This window comes from Capra hircus, chromosome 11 (assembly GCF_001704415.2).
Source record: "Capra hircus breed San Clemente chromosome 11, ASM170441v1, whole genome shotgun sequence".
In the NCBI taxonomy this organism is placed as follows: Eukaryota; Metazoa; Chordata; class Mammalia; order Artiodactyla; family Bovidae; genus Capra; species Capra hircus.
The window spans coordinates 101,274,307-101,294,280 of record NC_030818.1 but is presented as its reverse complement, the minus strand read 5'-3'; the positions used below and the strand labels follow the sequence as shown (position 1 = coordinate 101,294,280).

The window sequence follows — 19,974 nt, the reverse complement described above, 5'->3', positions numbered from 1 at the left end:
CAGACGAGAAGGGTGACCACTCACAGTTGTTGAGTACTTCCTGTGTGCTCTGGAGTTTTACTTTATGATCCTTATATGATTTAATTGGGTCTGTTGTTATAAAAAGAGAAGTGGCAAGCATTGTGCCACGTGACAGTTGAGGAGAAGGAGGCGGGTCGCGAGCTGAGGGAGAGGTGGGCGCGCTGGGGAACGTGGGTTCGTCCTCCTTCCCTTCGCTGTGGGGTGTGTACTCCCCTGGCCCCCCCACCGAGAGCCTGGAGCTGCGCTCTCTGCTCCTCCTCCGCAGGGCTGCAGGGTGGCTGGCTCAAGGGCGCTGTCGTCTTTGGTTGGAACCTCCTCTGGGATTCCCCCTGGGGCTTTCCAGCTCCTCTGCAGGACTGTCGAGGTGGCGTCACATCTGCCTACAGATTTATGAAGCAGCTTCTGGTCTCTGGGGTATAGAGGCGGCTTGGTTTGCCAAAAATATTGCAGGGGAATCTACTTTGGATGTAAACAGTGGGAAGTGGGCCTTAGTCAGCGTAGCTCTATCCACCCACCTACAGACTCAGCCACCCCACTCACTCACCCATCCGTCCACCCCCACACCCACCCCTCCATCTGTTCAGCACACCTCCATCCATACAGCACCAGCCGACTGTTCGCCCAGCATCCAGCTGCCTGCCACGGCACTGGGGGTACTGAGAAGTTTGGGGGCATCTGCACCCTCGGGAAGCTGATGATCTGGCCTGCACTCTGTGCTGGAGACTTTTGATTTAGGCTTTCATACTTTTCTTAACACTCATGCATGTTAGAGGCAGCGTGAGCCTGGGGCTAGAGCTCAGGAGACCTTCGTGGCCCTTGGGTCTGCACCGTGGCCTGGACCAGTGCCCTCTGAGCCCTCGGTGTCCCCCTCAGAAAATGAGAGGATGGACTCCCGGAGCGGGGAGGCGTGGCCTTCGGCTGAGTCCTCCCGCTGCAGTTCCGCATCCCAGCTCTCCACGGAACAGTGGGATTGTGGGCAGGTGGCTTTGCCTGTCTAAGCCGCAGTGCTCTATCTGTGAAAGGGAAAGAAGATTCTAATAGGGCCTACCTTGTGGTGTTGAGAGAAGATTAAAGAAGGTGATGCCCATGGAGCGTGTACCAGTCTCGACACAGTAAACATTAGTTTTTGTCCCTACCGCGTGTCCCCTTCTGCTCAGAAACGACCGTCTCCCTTAGTCTGGCCATGCGGCAAGTGAAGCGCAGCCCTCAGCACTCACAGCAGGGAAGGTCTCTGGCTCTCCAGGTATTTCCTTGCAGGGTGTGTCTGTGTCTGTCTGTCTCTGTCAAAGTTGAATTCCAGGAAATAGGTTTTTACAACTAATAGACCTCCAAAGAGATGATGTATGGGAAGAGGCATGTCATTTCAGCTACACAAGTGCCCTGTCACATGCAGTGTGGGGAGGGGAGTCCTGCTTCTGTCTGCAGGTCTGTCTAAAAGGGGTGGGCCTGTGCTTCTGGGCAGCGGCTCATCTCAGAGCCAGAGCAGGGCTGGTCACCCGCAGGTACGTTTTTGCTCCATCCCAGAGACAACCACCTCAGTCTCTCCTTGTCGGGGAGACTCTCAGGGTTAACTTGGCCGTCTTTGTTCAACTCCGAACGTGAAATGATCACAAGGTGTTGCCTTCGTTTTGTGATAGCCGAAACCCCACAAGCCCTCCACTGGCCTTGTGTGCAGGTAACTCACAAGTTACTTTGAATCGGCAAGTGGGTTGGCTTCATACCCCTTATTTCTCCCCCTTGATTAACTTTCACAGTTTAAAATAGGTTTAGAAATTCGGATGTATTGCTCTGAGGCTTAGCTTCTTAACCGTGCTCTCCCAGTCCTTTCTGATAAGTGAGGGTGAATGTGTCAGTCCAGCTCGCGCAGGGCACAGGGCTGTTTGCAGAGAGATCAAAGCCCAGTCAACCTGTCTCACTTTCTCCAACCGTTCGGTCCAGGAGCTAAAGAACCTCTCATTTAATTGCCATCACCACACTAATTTGTGCTTCTGCCTCAACTTGTCAGAGGGTACCTTATAAATACTAGTTCTCTGAGCTCATCAGAAACCCAAAGGCGCAGATCAGAAGCACGCTTTCCTGTATGAGCTATCCTTGCTTTTTTTTGTTTTTCCTCGTCTGTTTCAGGGGAGCTGTCTATTAATTACCCTAAATGTGCTGGCTTGTAGAATGAAGTTTTTGTATTTGACCAAGCTGGGACTTGGACTAGGAACCTGGGCTCCATTTCAGGCCTGTGTAGCCTGGTCCCAGCCTGGTCGTGCAGAGAGAGACTGCACTCTCTCCCACCAGGAGAGTCCTGTAGACTCAGATCATCATGGGAACATGAGTCGCTGTCACCAGCGCTGCTTGGAGCTGTGGCATTTGGGGACCAAAGAGAGAGAGCCAGCCCTCACCCAGAGCCATGGCCTCCGGGGGAGGCCTCAGACCCTCCCTGGACCTCGATAGGGAGCGGTGGTTCTTGGGCTTTTTAAGGTCATTAAGTGCCGCTAAGGATCTGATAGGCGCCCTGTGGACCCAGTCCCTGGAGAGAAAGATGATGTGTGGACGTGGTCCTGCCAACCCTGAATTCCTGCTATTAAATGATAAATAATAATTTGCAGACATTCCGGATCTTGGAAGGGTCAAATGGAATCTTGGGTGTCTGAATAATCAGGACTTAGTTTCTCCTAGTTAGACCTGGGCTCAAGTGACAGTATTTCTACATTCCTGAAGTTTTGTAAGGATTCCATGAGATGATGCTTGTAAACTAGTTAGCACAGTGCCTCTGTGGATAAAAGGAGACCCCTTTCCCCTTCTGCATGTGAATTTCTTAAAATTTCACCTGTAGTAAAACTGACCCTTTTTTGAGTTTCTGGTTCTTTGGGTTTTAACTTATCTGTAAATTTGTGTAACCTCGGTGAGTCAGTGATAAAGAATCCACCTGCAGTGCAAGAGACACAGGAAACGCAGGTCTGATCCCTGGGTCTGGAAGATCCCCTGGGGAGGAAATGGCATCCCATTCCAGTAATCTTACCTGGGAAATCCCATGGACAGAGGAGCCTGGTGGGCTATAGTCCATGGGGTCGCAACGAGAAGGACACACCTGAGTGACTGATTACACACACATGCCACGATCAAGACTGAGAACAGTCCCCTCGCCCCAGGAAGGAAAAAAACAGAGACTTTCTGCTGTCCTTTTGTTGTCAGACCCTTTCTCCACTTCCGGCTGCTGGTAGCCATTGGTCTGTCTTCTGTCTTTGTAGTTTTGTCTTTTCCGGAATGTCACGCAGCATGTAATTTTGGAAATTGGCTTCTTTTACTTAGCATACTGCCTTTGAGGTACATGAAGTGACTGCTTTTATTTAGTTTATTCCTTTTTATAGCTGAGTAGTATTCCATTGTATGGACAGCATCATTGTTTATCTGCATAGAATTTGACTTTGGTTAACTAGCTCTGTTTCCTGGCATTTGACAAACAGAAAATATCAAACAACCTAATTAAAAAACTTGAGTGGACATCTCCAGAAAAGATATGCAGATGGCCAATAAACACGTGAAAAAATACTCAGCATCGCTCACCATTAGTGACGTGTACCACAACCACAGTGAGACACCACCTCACGCCCGTCAGGATGTCTGCTTTAAAACACGGGAAAATAACAAGCGTTGGGCAGGATATGTAGAAATCGGAACCCTTATTCACTCTTGGTGAGAACGTAAAATGGTGTACCCATTATGGAAAACAGTGACAGTTTCTCAAAAAATTAAAAACAGAGTAACCGTATGACTCAAGAATTCTGCTTCTGAGTAATAGACCCAAAAGAAATGAAGGAAGAGACTCAAAAAGGTATTTGTATACTTGGTTTCATAGCAGTATTATTCACAACGGTAGCCAAGAGGTGCCCGTCATCAGATGATGGACAAGCAAATTGTGATACCTGGGCACACAGTGAGGCACTATCCAGCCTTGAAAAGGGGGGGCATCCTGACACGCGGTGACGTCCTGTCAGCATGGATGAGCCTTCAGGACTTTGTGCTAAGTGAAATGGTAGACACGGGACAACGATCGTACAGTCCCACTTGTGTGATGTACCTGGAGTAATCAGATCGTTGAGACAGACAGTGAGTGGAATAGCGGTTGCCAGGGGCTCGGAGAAGGGAGGATGGGGAATTACTGTTTAACGTGTAATTAGTGTTTAAGTCCAGTTTTACAGGACAGAGAGAGTCCTGTGAGTGGATGGTAGTGATAGTAGCCCAGCAGTGTGAATGTGCTTCTGACCACTGACCTGTACACTTAAAGATAGTGAAGGCAGTACGTTTTATGACAATATGTTTAAGAAGTACTGTGGATGCCAATTATTTTGTAGTATTTATTTGTATTATAATTGTTCAGTCTTAAATATGGTAAGTTATATTAAAACATATTTTAAATGGTGGAATATGCCAGATATATTACTAGGGAGCAGTGCTCATGTTAAAAATGACCTCTGGTTTAATGAATTATATCTGGGCTTGCAGGACCTCTAGGTGAACTACAGGCCCCCGTGCGACATGATACTCTGGGTTCCCTGAGAGCAGCCCCTTTTATAACTGGGCGAGCCTGTGTGATCATGAGACGTGGGCTTCCGTGGAGCCAGAAGCTTCTCAGCCAGGATGGACGCCCCCACCCGCCTTACACGACTCTCCTCAGCTGTGCTGGGCTCCTTAAGGGCCGTCCTAGAGGGGATTACCCATTGCTGCCCTGTGGTAGCCTTTGGTTCCTGTCCTTCGTCCTTCATGGGCCTGAGGAGGGCGGTGCTGTGAGTGGGAGAGAAGTCCCGGAGGTATAGAGGTTGAGGTGAGGTGTAGAGGTCGGGCGCAGTAGTCTGGCACCCGCTGAGGGCTCTTAGTAAGATCCTCGCAAGCCCGTCGGGGGCTTCCATCCAGTCTTCTGCCCGGGAGCGTCCTCGTCGGCACCACTGGGTTGACCGCACGATGGGATTTGCACTCGCTCTGCTTGATCGGATTCCAGGCTCTGGGCCGCATTCATAAGAAGGCCTCATTGACTTGGGGGAGGGGCCGAGAGAGGATGCCCCACGGAAGCAAGGTCCAGTCTTTCTCTTAAGAGTTTTAAGGCCAGGGAAGCGCTGGTAGTGTTAGATGAAACAGTGCCTCCCTTTGGGAGTTGTCGCCTCGAGATTGTCACAGGTCCCTATCCCATGAGTATCGTGAACACGTCTGTGAATCTGGGGCGATAGGCAGTCACTGCGTCTTTCGGTCCTGTGGCACCAACACATGTAAGACACTTCTCAGGAAATAAAACTACATTAGCAGGGTTGATTATAAAACACACTGATTTCAAATGTGAAACTGTGAAGGCGTTTACCTTTTAGAGTCAGGGCATACAGCAGGAAGCCTTGATTCAGTCTCTGAGCTGCTTTCTTGAGCACCTACTGTCTTTAGTTCTGACGAGAGATGCTTGGGCACAGTGACAGTTGAGCCAGGCAGCTGCTCTCCTGGTCCGCACTGAGCCTGTCCAGGGCTCCCCTCCCTGCGAGGTCTAGCCTTTGATTAAAGAATCAGACTCTAGAGTTCTGCTTATAAACATCACTCTTGCCTCACCTCGCAGTTAGACGTCTGGACACCTCAGGAAAAGGAGCTTGAAGATCACTGGGCTCAGGCAGACGCGACAGATGGGGTGACGATCTCACATCCCGGCTCCACCTGCTGTCCTGGCAGGATTATTAATAGCACCCTCCCTGTCACTCTCAGAAGTGTCCTGATCTGAGACATTGGGGGAGGAATCACTTACAGCTCCTGAGTGCCACACGTTTGTGCTGGAGAGGGTCTTGTTTTTGCAGTGAGACAGCTGTTTCAGAAATGCAGCCTGTTCCAGGGCGGGATAAGGACTGTAGAGTCCCTAGAGGGTCAGCTGAGTTCGGTTTTGGTCCCATTCTCCCTGTGGGCATCTGCCACTTCTTACATTCCAGTCGCTCAACTCATGGAAGCATTAAAACCTGGGACAATTTGGTTCTTAAACAACAGCAACAGTAAACATGTACATACAACAACCAGAATGTATTTTCCTTGTGAGAAAAGTTAGATTAACCAGATTTTAAATTCATATTCTTTGGAACGGATGGGAAGGATCTTACTGTTTGTGTCAAGTCTTACAGAGAGAATTGGAAAAATAATTATATGGGGACAGTAATCTCGGGTTAAGTTAGAGATTTTCTTTTCCCTGTTGCTGTAGAAAGGAGGATGGAGGTTGAATTTTTGTAAGAATTTTTGTTCAAGTGCTACAGTTGATGTTTAAAGAAAACAACCAGAAAGGTGGGAAGTTTGTGTTTATGGCAGATTGGCAGTTTACAGCCTGCTATGTTACCAGGTGTTGATGGCAGGACGCGCTGGGGGTCCCTGTTCTGAGGACCTGCTGGGTTCCCCAGAATGCGACCCACCTTCTCCAGTATGTCTCAGGTTTTAGCACCTGGGGTTGCTGTGCTCGCTCCAGCCCCTGGTTTCTGCTTCAGCAGTTCTGGAGTTGAGCTGAGAGCTGGCATTTCTAACAAGACAAATGTATTACAAAGCAGATATTACTTTGCCGACAAAGGTCAATATAGTCAAAGCTATGGTTTTTCTGGTAGTCATGTACGGATGTGAGAGCTGGACCATAAAGAAGGCTGAGCACTGAAGGATTGATGCTTTAGAATGTGGTGCTGGAGAAAACTCTTGAAAGTCTCTTGGACAGCAAGGAGATTAAACCAGTGAATCCTAAAGGAAATCAACCCTAAATATTCATCAGAAGGGCTGGCACTGAAGCTCCAGTCCTTTGGGCACCTGATGCAAAGAGCTGACTCATTGGAAAAGACCCTGATGCTGGGCAAGATTGAAGGCAGGAGGAGAAGGGGACGGTAGAGGATGAGATGGTTGGATGGGATCACCGATTCAATGGACCTGAGTTTGAGCAAAGTCCAGGAGATGGTGAGGGACAGGGAAGCCTGGTGTGCTCCAGTCTATGGGCTGCAAAGAGTCAGACGCACCCGAGCAGCAGCCTGGGCGCTGCTGGGGGTGGGTGTTGGAATGGGGGCGCTTGGGTGTCAGTGCTTAGAGGTAAGTACGGAGAGGAGTGAAAAGGCTCCTCGGGATCTGACCTGAAGGGTGGCTCCTGGAGGGTGAGGAGGGATATAGAGAGCAGTTCACAGGCGCCCATGCCAGGAGCTGTGCTGTGTGCGTTTAACCCCAGTAGCAGCACCGCTGGGAGCTGAGATGGACTGCATTTTACAGATGAGAAAACTGAGGTTTACGTGACCTAGCCGGTTGGCATGTGGAGGCACGAGGGTACACCATTGCCCGGTACTGAAACGAATCCTTGTTAAATGGATGAGCAGCACAGACACCTCAGAGTGAAGGAGATTCGCGCAGGAGAACGGCAGGGGAAGGATGATGCTCACGGTTCTTCCTCTTCCAGCGTGTTTTTGTCAGCAGCTCGCGAGATGAAAAGCAGTGCTCTAATTAGCTCTGACAAGAAGATGCCCAGAAGGTTAGCAGCTATGAGGAAAACTCTGATGAATCTCACACTCAGTGTATATTGTGCCCTGGGATATTAGCTAATGGATTAGTTTACTTGTCACCATGATTAGCAAGACAGTTTAAGCATCTTGGACTTGAGAACCAGACTCTAAAACTGAAATTTTGTTTAAAGTCACACAGTAGTCAACTTTACTACTTTAAAAACATCATGGTAATTTTTTTTTTTTCCTTAAACAAGCTTCTGACTTGTCTTAATGTGTAAGTGTTGTGGTTACACATAGACACATCCATCTCAGTCCTCCTTTTCTGGATTCTCTGCTCTTCCAGACTCTCAGTTTTGGAATATCCTAGGGCTGAGTCCTCCAGTCTCTTCCTCAGCAATCAGTCCCACGTCTTTTTTTTTTTTTTTTTTTCTTTTTTAAATTTTTACTGAAGTATAATCTATAATGATGCTAGTTTATTGCTGACAGAAGAATGAATCATTCATGAAAGTGAAAGTCGCTCAGTCATGTCTGACTCTTTTCAACCCCATGGATTATATAGTCCATGGAATTCTCCAGGCCAGAGTATGGAGTGGGTAGCCTTTCCGTTCTCCAGGGGATCTTCCCAATCCAGGGATCGAACCCAAGCCTCCCTGCTTTGCAGGCAGATTCTTCACCAGCTGGGCCACCAGGGAAGCCCAAATCAGGCATATGTATACATGTACCCACCCCTTTTTTTAGATTTATTCTCTTGTAGGTCGCCACAGATCGTGGAGTAGAGTTCCCTGAGCTGTATATACAGCAGTTCACCGTTAGTTACCTGCTCACACACAGTACTGTGTGTATGTCGCTCCTTACATCCCAATTCGTCCTATCCCCTCTCCTCTCCTTGGTAACCATGAGTTTGCTCTCTACGTCTGTGCTAGTCCCGTGCCTTTAAATGCCATCTAAATACTGGGCATCCCCAAATGTGCGTGTCCAGCCTCCGACTGTCCCCTGAACTGCAGACCGCCCACTTACATCTCCACTTAGCTGTCTTGTCAGCATCAGACTTGATATGTCTAAACTAAGGGCTCCTGCCTCACCACCTCACTTCCCGCCTCACTGGCTCCTCCCAGGGTGTCCATGGCAGTGAATAATGCCATTTTTTAAAAGACGTTTTTTGTTTGTTTAAATATTGATTTGGCTTCGCCAGGTCTTAGTCACCGCACATGGGATCTTGAGTCTTCATCACAGTAGGCGGGAGCTTTAGTTCTGGCATGCAGGATCTAGTTCCCTGACCAGGGGTGGAACTCAGGCCCCTTGCATTGGGAGCACAGAGTCTTAGCCGCTGGGCTACCAGGGAAGTCACTAAATAATGACATTTTCGGCCTAACTGATCAGGCCCATAAAATCTGGGAGTCCTCTGGGACTCTCCTCTCGTCGCCCACAGCTGACCGCCTGCAGGGCCCCTGGGCTTACCCCGGCTGTGCCCAGCCTCCCGTCTCTGACCCGTCTCTGCTGACTTGTGCTCCAGCCGGTGCTGCCCTCCCTGTGCTGCTCGGGTGCCCTCCCGACTGGCTCCTGGGTCCCCACTCCCCTCACAGCTGTCCAGTCTTCGTTCAGCAGCCAGAGCGTGAATGAGACCATACCGGGCCGATCCAGGCCGTCCGTGGCTCCCCCCGACACCGTGGCCGAAAGCCAGAGCCCTGCCTGGCCCACCCGCACCCCTGTCCCTGGCCGTTCTGCCCCGCGGCTCGGCCGCCTGAGCTGCTCCCCTGGGTGTTTTTGGAGGACCCTAAGTACACTCTTGCCTCAGGCCCTGCCCTTGCTCCTCCCTCTGCCTGGCGCCCCCAGAGGGAGCCAAGAGCCGGGCTCAGGAGCCTGGCTTCAGGCGCTGCCTCCGCCGTGTGCCGTCCCCTGGCCTGGGGGGTTGCTGACCCTCGCGCGCAGGGATGGGGGTGGTGAGCTTCGCACAGCTCCTGAGTCAGAGCTGCCCTGGGTGACTGTGACGGGTGCCCCCTCCCGCTCCGCAGGCCTCTGCTCCCAGGCCCCCGGGGCCCGAAGCAGCACCCCGTCAGGCTGCCTCTTCACGGCCCCCTAACCCTGCCTCTGGTTTGCCGTTGCTGTCTAATGTGATGGTCCTTGGCTGCTGCGGTGTGCTCTCCTCTCTTGTAAGGAGGTGAGCTCCTTGTCGGCTGCTTTGTCACTGGAGCTCAGGAGGCACACAGGGGAAGCTCACGAATTCTCGTTGAATGAGAGGACAGGAGCACGTGTTGGGCGTGGGTTCAGCCTCAGAGTGGGGAAGGTTGTGCATCTTTAAACCGAGGAGGGCGTTCCCTGGAGGGTGCTGCTGCGGCCCCCACCAGCCCTGCCCATGCTGAGGCTGCCTGGTCACGATGGGTGACATCTCCGAGTGGGTCGCTGTAAAAGGCTGCTGCTCCTAAGTCGCCTCAATCGTGTCCGACGCTGTGCAGCCCCATAGATGGCAGCCCACCAGGCTCCCCATCTCTGGGATTCTCCAGGCAAGAACACGAGTGGGTTGCCATTTCCTTTTCCAATGCATGAAAATGAAAAGTGAAAGTGAAGTCACTCAGTTGTGTCCAACTCTTTGCAACCCCATGGACTGCAGCTTACCAGGCTCCTCCGTCCATGGGATTTTCCAGGCAAGAGTACTGGAGTGGGGTGCCATTGCCTTCTCCGCCGTAAAGGGTAGGAGCCCACAGATCCTGGGGGCTTCGAGGGTGGGAGGAAGGTATGGGAGCCTTTCTCCAGTGAGGGTGTTGCCTCTTCTGACCCTGTCACATTCCAACTGAAGCAGAGATTGTGGGTCCCCTTGATGGATACCCATTGACCGTCTGCCAGATGTTGACCATTCGGTTTCATCTGCTTTACTGGAGAGGAAGGAGATGGGACTCAGCGCAGGCAGGCTCACGGAGCAGGTTCTCACCAGGCACTGCCCCTGTGACTAAAGAAAAGGCTCCTGAGAGGGGATGTGGGAGAGGAAGGTGAGAGAGGAAGCTGGGGGACTGGACTCCCAAAGGCCTCAAATGCCGGTCACTCCAGGAGGTGACTTCCTCTTTTGGGTCTTCCAGGAAGCATCAAAGCTCAGGAGGTGTTCTCCACACATACTTAGACTTTCCCTTGAGTAGTCCATGTAATTGTGAAATAAATCACAAGGAGAAAATTACTGTTTTTGTTCACTTGAAAAAATAGTTCATTTCTCTCGGTTTCAGGTGGATTTGATAAATTTGAGGGTGTGGGCTTCCTCCTTCCATGTCCTGCTGTTTTGTTCCTGCCCCGTCCTGACTTCAGAAAGAACAGCGAACAAGCAGCTGCTTCTTTAAAGGGCTAGATGCTGACTGAGCAGTGAGACTCTGCCGCTATTGCCCTTCCATCATGAGCCAGCACCATCTGCCAGAGTCTGCTGCGGGGTGCCTTGGAATCGGAGGTCCTGCCCTTGGTATTTTGCAGGTTGGGTCAGACCCCAAGAGCGATGGACTGGAGGGCTTCATGGGTCGTTCTGTCGAGTGTTGCTTCTGGGCCTGCCTGGACGGAAACAAAGCCGTCTTGCGCGGGACGCAGTATCCGTATTCAGTGAGGATTAGCGCTTCGTTGTTGTTGACATTTCCCTGCCGGAGAAAGGCAACTGGCTAGCTGTGGACAAACACCAGTCTGAGATCCAGTCAGGAGGGTTCTCCAGTTGTCTGTGAACCCTTGGGAAGATGTCTTTCCTTCAAAATGAGGACATGCGTTTCCTTGTTTTGGAATGAGAGGATTGGACTAGCTCTGTGGATTTCAACCTTTTGGAAGTCTTTGGGACTTTAATGAATGCCAGGGACTTCTCTTCCCAGGAAAATGAATGCATGTGCATTGGTCAGCCCTTTGGACTTCCCCTGAAGCCCCTGAGATGAAACCCTGGACCTTGAAGGCTCTGCCCCACCTGACCCCCATCCGCCTCCCCCATTCTCACACCTCCAGCTGCACAGGCCCTTTGCACATGCTGTTCTGGCCCAGGACGTGCTTCCCCGTGTGTTTGGGCAGCTCCTCCTCCAAGTCTCACCCTTCCCTGACCTCCCAGATTAGATTAGGTGACCCTGCTAGACTTGCTTCCCCTGCCCTGAGCTTCTCAGCGCTGATTACAGTGGTAATTAAGTGATTCTTTGCTTGCCTTGTCTGAGTCTCCCCATTTGTGGGGTGAGTCTCAGGCCACTCAGGCCATAACCGTCTGAGACTGACCTGTGAGTGTGCATGCGTGTGTCGTAAGAGAGCCCCGGTCTGCGTTTCCTGTGACGCACTGCTCGAGACGCGCCTTCACCATCAGCGATTTCCGTGGCGCTGGGCAGAAACGTCACTGCAAAGCAGGGACGAGGGCACCCAGGAGACTGGCTCCCAGACCTTCTGCCTCGGTGCTCTGCCGGTCTGGCCCCCAGGCTGGCCCTCCCCTTTGTTTGTGCTCTGGACGGAGCTGCAGCTCCCACTTTGGAACATTCCCACAGTGCTTGGTGCTTCCTTGTATTGTTGTATTTTCCTCTGGAAGGGAAGTGACCAACATCAGCCTTTCCTCCCAGCAGACAAATTCCATGCACAAAGCTACACGTCAGCTTCTGGGCACCCGCTGGAGAACCCGGCTTCCGTCTCCTGCCCGCAGGGTGGGGGTTGAAGTTGTGCACGACAGCCATCACAGACCTTTCTCTTCTGAGCAGTGGGCAGTGCCTGCAGGACTCCCTGACGGAGGTTTCTTCTGAATCCAGTGCGTCTTGCATCGAGGATGTTGTTATTGCTGTTGTTTAGTCCCTAAGTCATGTCCAGCTCTTTTTGCTACCCCATGGGCTGTAGCCAGGCTACTCTGTCCATGCAATCTCCCAGACAAGAATCCTGGAGCTGGTTGCCATTCCTTTCTCCAGGGGATCTTATAAACCCAGGGATCGAAGCCACGCCTCCTGCTTGGCAGACAGGTTCTTTACCACTGAGTCACCAGGGAATCCCTGCATTGAGGATGGGACTCTATAAAACACTTCAGACATCAGTAGACGCAGTGTTACCTCCCCAGCTTATGTTGCTTATATTATTCTGATGATACAAACGTTTGTAAGTGAAACTTTATTTGCACTAAGGGAGTAGGTTGTTTACCAGAATGTTGCAGCGAATCTTACTGATACAGAAAGAAAATATCCCTCATGATGGCAAATAATTTTTCTTTAATGTATTGTCTGTAAAGTTGGATATTCATAGATGATAACAGAATATTAAAGAAACCCAGTAACTATTTAAGGTGCCAGGCACCTTTAAAATATCATGCTGAAGCTTTAGGCTGCCCTATGAAGTAGGCAACTTGCTAGTACATATTTTCCATATGAAAAAATCAGGTCCAGGGAGGTCAAGTTCCTTTCTCAAAGTCACCCAGCTGGGAGGTGCCCATCTAGAGATCCAGATTGGGCCAGCTCTCCTCCAAAGCCAGCGTTTCCCGCTCCTTCCGCGCTCTGGTCAGGAGGGAGAGGTGGCACGTTGCCCAGCCAAGAGTTGAGCTTCTGGGGTCTGGATCTGGCTGTGTCGCTGAGGGTGGCGCCTTGACCCCGGCTCTGCCCCCCCACCCCCAAGCTCTGAGGGGAGACGGTTTTGTCAGTCTGTGTCTGTCAGGCCCTGCCGTTCTGTGAGTCGGCGGCTTGGCGCCTGTGGTAGTCGTGCTCCGCTCCCGGGGGCTCTGGCTGACAGCAGCCTTACCTCCGCGGCGTCCTCGGGGTGATTGCGCAGGACACGGAGGCCGGGACGCTGGCCGTGCGCTCCCATTCGGGCGGCGCTTCCCTTTGACCGCTCTCACCCGAGAGCCCCGTGTCCCCCTGAGCTGTGGGTTAGATGGTCGCTTGCCCCGCTGGGGACAAGTCCCGGAGACGCTAAGAAAAGGCCGTCGGATCCGTCTGTCCCCGTCCCCAGCCCCCGGCAGTTCACAGGGAATCCTTCTGGGAGGCCGTGGTCCCGAGACAGAGCTGACCCACAGGGTCCTCCCTTCAGAGCTGCTCTCAGGGACGTCTCCAGGTGGTTGGAAGGTTCGGCAGTAACCCAGCTGTCTGGAGCTGGGGATCTTCCTCAGGGTTCGAACGTGGCAGCCCCTGGCTCGGCAGCGGCAGAGTCAGCCTCAAGCCCGGCTCCAGGGGTGACCTGCTATCGCGTGCGCTCCGGCCCGTGAGGAGCTGACCCAGGCCCGGTCAGTCCCTGACGTCAGGGGCTCTGCAGACCAACGGGGTGAGAAAGATGGGGGCGACGCTCCCCGTCGGGGGTTGGCCTGGGCTGAGGAGTGGCGAAGGCGGACGAACAGTGCTCTGGTGGCCCGCGCCCTGGCCCTTGCCGCAAGGAGAGTTTGTTTGCGGACTGGAAGCTCTGGTTCACCCACTGTGGGCAGTATTTGTTGGGGCAGGTGGAGAAGTCTTCATCTGTTTCGTCCTCCTGTCTGCCCGTCTGTTCATCGGTCATTAGGCATCTGCGTGTCCGGGTACTCTGCTGGTGCTGGGCGGCTTTGTGTGCAGAGCATTCGATACGTTAAAACTGTCTTTAGGTGAAAAGAGACATTAGGATGCAGGTTCAAAAGTAGAACTTCTTTGATCTTTCTGTAGATGAATTGAACTAAATTTCTTGTGGAAGAAATGAGGTCAGACATATCTGGCACTGAACACTTGCCTAAGGAAAATTATTACAGTTTGGGGAAGGAAACTGAGAGCCCTTCAGAGTGTGTCAGAAGGGTGGGGCGGTCACTGATGGTGACGGGGATGGAGTGCTGGGTGTGCTGTGGGTGTTTGAGCCATGGCTGGGTGTCGGCGGTCCCTCCGGGTGGCTGGAGCTCGGGTCTGCGCTCTTTGCCGGTTTGTGGCTGCGGTTTGACTGGAAGGAGCGCTCCATGCGCAGTGTTGGGGTGGCGGGAAAGTGGAACAGACACATGCTGTGGGCTTTGAGAAGTCTGGACTCGCGGGCCGCGATTGTGTGAAAATGACTTCTGTGTCGGTGGATGGGAATCAGAACCCTCGGGCTCCTGTGGAGATCGGGATGTGGCTTCTTCGGCTCTGCGTACGCCGGCAGGATGCTCTCGCCCCCTTGGAGGGCGCCGTGGCCGGGGTGGCGCCCTGGCCGCGGTGCAGCACGCTGAGCAGCGGGAGCCCCAGTGCACCGAGTGCCTTTTAGACCCCGTCTCTTCAGCTCCGTGGGCCCCCATCCTACCCTCCAGTCCCTTTGATTGTGTGCCTTTGGCCAAATTGGCTGAAGCCAGGTATCTGCTTTCCGAGCTACTGTAGTTTCAAACTTGATGGTGGTAACGATTTCCTGAGGGGACTCCTAAGTGTCTGTCTTATTTGGTCCTCATCGCAGCCGAGGAGGTGGGACTACGGCATTCTGCACGGCTGACGGATGGGGAAACTGACACTGCTGTGCCCGGTGGGCAGGCCAGAATCTGGCCCCGGGTGTAGGGCCTCAGTCTCCCCACTGCCCGCGCGCCAGAGATTCCTGAAGAGCTTCTCTACCCTCAGGTTCTAGGATCTCAGTCAGTGAGATCTTTCCGTGTACCTTGACATTTTCTCTTCTTTAATTTTTTCCCTCACAAAAAAGTGTATGATCTCATGCCCTTTCTTCCAGGAGATCTGTTGTTCAGAATTTAGGTGGTGCAGCATTGTCTCCAGAAATGTTAATTCCAACGTAGACTGTGTGACTGGAGCTTGAGGCTGCACACTCCCGTTTGCCCTCCGAGCTCTTCTTGGAAAACTGAAGTGCAGCTTGCATTTTGATGTTTGCTTACTTTTCCCCTTGGAAACAACAGTCTTAATGAAGTCAGTTTGTTTTCACCAATGGAACTTGTCCCATGATGCACACTGGTCTAAGGGCTAGAACCTTAAAGAGAAGGTGTGACCCTGGGGTCTCTGTGACAGTGTTTCTTGTGGCACGCCCCCAAACTGGTCTATTTTTAGCTTTCAGCTTCTTGATCATGTGATTTCCCACTCCTCCCCCAAGGAAAAGCAGCGTTGATGGGGTTTGGAAATGAAGTTCAATCTCCGAGGCTGCTGCCGCGCCGATGAGGATTGGAGTGTCAGGAAAGCCGAGGAGGAGCTCCTAGAATAGACGGGTCCGGGGACCCACCGCTGGGGCGGTAACAAGCCTTGTGTTCTGATTTCCTCCCTGGAAGTGAAGAGAGTTGGACAGGCAGGAGGCAAAGACCTTTCAGAGCAGAGTTCAAGTTTTTCTTGCACGGGCTTGCCACTGGGTGATGGGGATGTCTGAGAGATGAATCCTGTCCAGCTGGTGACTTGGTCTGTGTTTGCTCTTCAGCAGAGACACTTGGGCTTGGAAGGGCTCTGTGATCCTCTGGCTTAATTTAGAATGGGCAATGCTATTGAAAAACAGAAGCCCCTGAAACGAAGCCACCTGTGTCCCTGGAAACCAGGTAAGAAGACCCTGCACTTCGTCCCCAGGAAGAAGGGCTTCGGCCTCTGTCTATTGGGACGCTACGGTGTAAGACCAGACCTGAGCCTGTGGGCCAGACCATGCTTCCAGTTCAGCATGGTCTGAAGACAGTGAACAGACAGTTCTGCTAAGGAATGAAATGATTCGCAGCTCTGTGATGGCCTGACTTGGCTGAGAACTTTAGTTCAGTTTGAGATTTTTTTATTTAGTGCAGCACATGTCGCTGGGTTGAAATTTTTCAGTTTTAAAAAATATCCCAAAGAAAAATTTTGATATCCAGGAGTTTGCATTTTTAGTGACAGTTTGGTTTAGAGAATGTTAATAATAGGTTTTAATTATATAGCCCCTTTCTTCCTAAGAATTCAAAGTACCTCCTATTAAAAAAAAAAAAAAAACCTTGTATTTGTCTATCCTCGATGTCCATGATACAGGACAGCAGCGCCTATTACCACCTCCTCCATGTCACTCGGGCTTTTGTTAGCGTTAGCTCTGAGAAGGAAGAAGTCAGAGGGACCACCCAGCAGTGTGCTGTGGTGTGCCTGAAACTGGAGGACCCTTGAGCAGGGTCCCAGGGCACTTGCTGCCCTATTTCACTGTTATTAACCTAGCAGACAAGCAGTTCGCAGACCCAGCAGGCACCCAAATACCAAAGATAGTGCTCTGGATAGTATGGACTCTTTTATCTCCACTTGCCAAAAAAGAAGGGAGGTAGCACCTGACCTGTAGCAAGACAGTTTGATCATAAGTGTGTGCACAGGTGTGTGTTTATGAACAGAAAAAATAAACTTGGAGAAACCACATGGAAATGTCAGTAAGAGTTGTCTTTTGTGGTCAGGTTATAGACAGTTGTTTGTTTTTTTTTTTTTTTTCTTCTTGAGAAAAGTCAGTGGGATGCTAACTTAACCATTACCCCTCTAAGTTTCCATCAGTCAATGAGCTAGTTTGGAAAAGGTGCTCCTTTCTGCTCCTTTATCAGATCCTGCTTTGAATTAAAAAACGATGAAAGACATTTGAGGGACAGACCAGGAAATTTGAATATGAACTGGGTGGTAGATGGTGTTTGGAAACTGTTGCTAAAACCATTGTGTGATGGTGGTAATGAGTCATGTAGGAGAATGTCCATTTTGGTATCATCATGCTGAAGTATTTAGGAGGAAAGGGTTATACTGGCTATAATTTTACTCTAAAATGGTTCACGTGAGTGAGCGAACACTTGCATATAAGTAAGAAAAACAGGATCATTTTAACAACGTGAGAATCCAGGTAATGAATATGTGAGATTTGCTATATTTTCTTTAATGTATTTTACTCACTTAGGGGAGAGAAACATTAAAAAAAAAAAAGCAGTTGCTTTTTATGTCATAATACTTTGTCCTTCAAAAGAATGACTCTCGCAGACACGGGTATTTGCATGTGGGCTGGGATGCAGCACTGTCTCACTGATGTGTGGGCTGGTATCCCCAGTTACTGAGAAGAAAAGCCGCCTGACCCAATGACACAAATCACCAATGTTATAACAGGAATTCAACATTTTACTTACTTTCAAGTTGTCTCTGGTTTTCCTTAGGAAAATGTATGAATGAAAGCTTCCTGATATTTCCAGTGGTAGCAGCTGGGTTTACAGACAAAAATGAAAGCTGTTGTGTTGTGCTGTTTGCTTGTGTTCAGAAATGTAAACGAGAGGGGCTGAGGGCAGGGATTTCAGAATCCACAGTGAATTGGGGGTAAAAAGAGCAATTAACTGCCGCTGATTTCTTGGTCTTCACAGATTCTTTGGACCAGGGGCACGTCTCTGCCAGTGTAAGGATTTGGTTTGTGCACAAGAGACCTCGTGCCTAGTTTATTCTCCGATCCAGCATCTGTGGACACTCTGCCAAGGACCCATAGTAACAGGGGTGTGGAGTTTATCTGTTCTTCACAGTTTGTCAGTAAAGGCTGTTGATGTTTTGAAACAGTAATTTCAGAACAGTGTTCAGGAGTGATTTGGTGAATCCCCAGCACCACCCTGAGCCTGATGTGAAGTCCAGGTTCAGCACAAACATGAAATCACAGGGACTGACTTGATGGCTCCAGGCTGGAGGGCATGCGGCGTGGAATCAGTGCCTTGCTTTAGGGGCAAGTGAAGCTGGGTCTTGGCCTCACGTGTGGTTGCTGCAGGCAGCTGCCACGGCCCCGGCTCCCTCTGACTGCTGTCCAGCCTGTCTGTTGGCCTGCCATGGCAGACTTTAACCTGAGCCATACGGTCGCGATTAGGAAGGTCAGATCCAGAATAAATTCTGAAGGGACATTGAAAGGAAATCATTATCTGCCTTTTAGACCATCTATGTTTCTGCTCCCATGTTGTGTACATCTGGGAGGTTAAAAACTGAGGTGATGGAATACTAGTTTGAGAAACATGAGTCTCACTGTCTCTGCTTGCTGTCCCCCTAAAAGAGCATTTTACACGCAGTAATGTCTCTCTAATGATTTTAAACAGTGTGAGGCGTAACCCCTTTGAAGGGACCAACAGTATGCTCTCTGACTCTTAAAACTAGTTTTTCTTACAGCTCTCAACCCAAGACTTAAGAAAGAGACAGTACAGCCTTTTTTTGGGTTTTACACTAATGAATACTTGCCATAGTTGATAAATTGGAATCATTTGTATTACCATGGTGAGTTCCAGCAGGTCCCTGCCCAAAAATATAGCACGGGAGACAGGATAAGGCAGTAGCTTCTGTGATCATCCATGGTCCAGCCAGCCGGAGCTCTGCCCTGTCTTGCTGTCTGACTTTGAACAAGTGAATTCTGGTTACTGCGCGACCTGGTCAGAAACCTGAGGGCTGTCTGTCGGGGTTGCGGTCCTGCCCTCGACTCCCACCCAGCGTATGGCACTCGGTAGCCGAGCTGAGTGCTGGCTGGCTCCCGGCTCTAGCACCAGGTGTACCTGGGGTGTGAAAGGCGCTGTGTGGCTCCTGGTGCGGGCAGATGCTACTGGTGCTGGCCTTCCGGCTTTGCAGTTCTCTGCCCAAAGTAGAGTCATCGGGGGATGAAAACAGGCTCAACCTCCTGTGTCCCACAGCAGTTCTGAATTCACAGAGACTAAATTTATCAACAGTTGTTCACACTGCAAAAAATCGCTTCACTAAAGGTACTTAAATCATTTAGTCAGCGTTTGGTTGTTGATGCTTGACCCCGACACCTGGGGAAACCTTCAACCTAGAGCTGCCCTGAACTTCTCTGAAATATACCTGCTATCACCTGCTCTCAGAAGACTTCCTTGTTTCTTCTGGTCCTTTTTTCCCCCCCAGGAATAACCTGAAGGGTGGCTGACGGTGGTTTTTTTGGCTTTGGGGAATACAACATGAGCAGACGTTTCCTTGGGAATTAAACATTGTGGCTGTAGTTGCGCACTGAATTATCTCCCTCAGGAAGACCCCCAGCATGAGGCCACACTGGCATGGCAAATGGAAATATTAATGATTTGCATATTTGTACACAGCTGGGTGTGAGCGAGTGAAACAAACACCCTCAGTGCAAGCGCTGACTGCAAAAACTGTCCTTCCCAGGCTGGGGTGCCTATAGGCTTTGCAGCCCCAAGAAGGAGGTGCCTGGCCGGGGTGGGGGTGGGGAGTCACGGATTTGCATAAATTCAGCAGCTCTCTGGGTCCTCTGCCACAGGGGCAGATTTATAGTTGTCTGGATTCCAGTCAGCAGAGGTGTTTAGACTTGCCTCTACAAGCTTGTCCCAAGCTGGCTAGTGTGCCGGATCATTACCATTGATGCTTTTCTGGCCACAGCTGGAGCCGTCCTCCTTCCTACCCCCGCACCACCCCTATCCGTTGTCTGCCCTCACTCCATCGCTTTGGGGGGCTGCCATGCTCCAGAATGTGCGGCACCCCACTCAGGGCCTTCCCGCTGAGAGGCCAGCCACACGACTTTACACGTCCCAACCTGTTTCCTAATTTCTGTGTGACATTAATAATAACGCATACCTCGAAGGACTGTTGTGCACAGTTAAATGAGAATATGTAAAGGGGTCATAGCCCTTCGCATACTCAGGCACTTAGTGAATCATAGTCATTCATGT

The 19,974-nt window shown here is 50.9% G+C and overlaps 1 protein-coding gene across 7 annotated transcripts in view; it reads left to right on the top strand.

The window, feature by feature from the left end:
* Window positions 1-19,974, top strand: part of RAPGEF1 (Rap guanine nucleotide exchange factor 1) — a 136,371-nt gene that overhangs the window by 8,389 nt on the left and 108,008 nt on the right. For 2 of the 7 annotated variants that reach the window (XM_018056027.1, XM_018056026.1), the window contains exon 1: window positions 15,470-15,888. The exons of 2 other annotated variants lie outside the window; for them this stretch is intronic. In XM_018056027.1, coding sequence (XP_017911516.1) covers window positions 15,825-15,888 — 64 coding nt within the window. In that variant the 5' untranslated portion in view covers window positions 15,470-15,824. Of the gene's footprint in view, window positions 1-15,467; window positions 15,889-19,974 lie in introns of those variants that run through there. 3 more of the 7 variants (XM_018056025.1, XM_018056028.1, XM_018056029.1) reach the window with 3 other exon arrangements.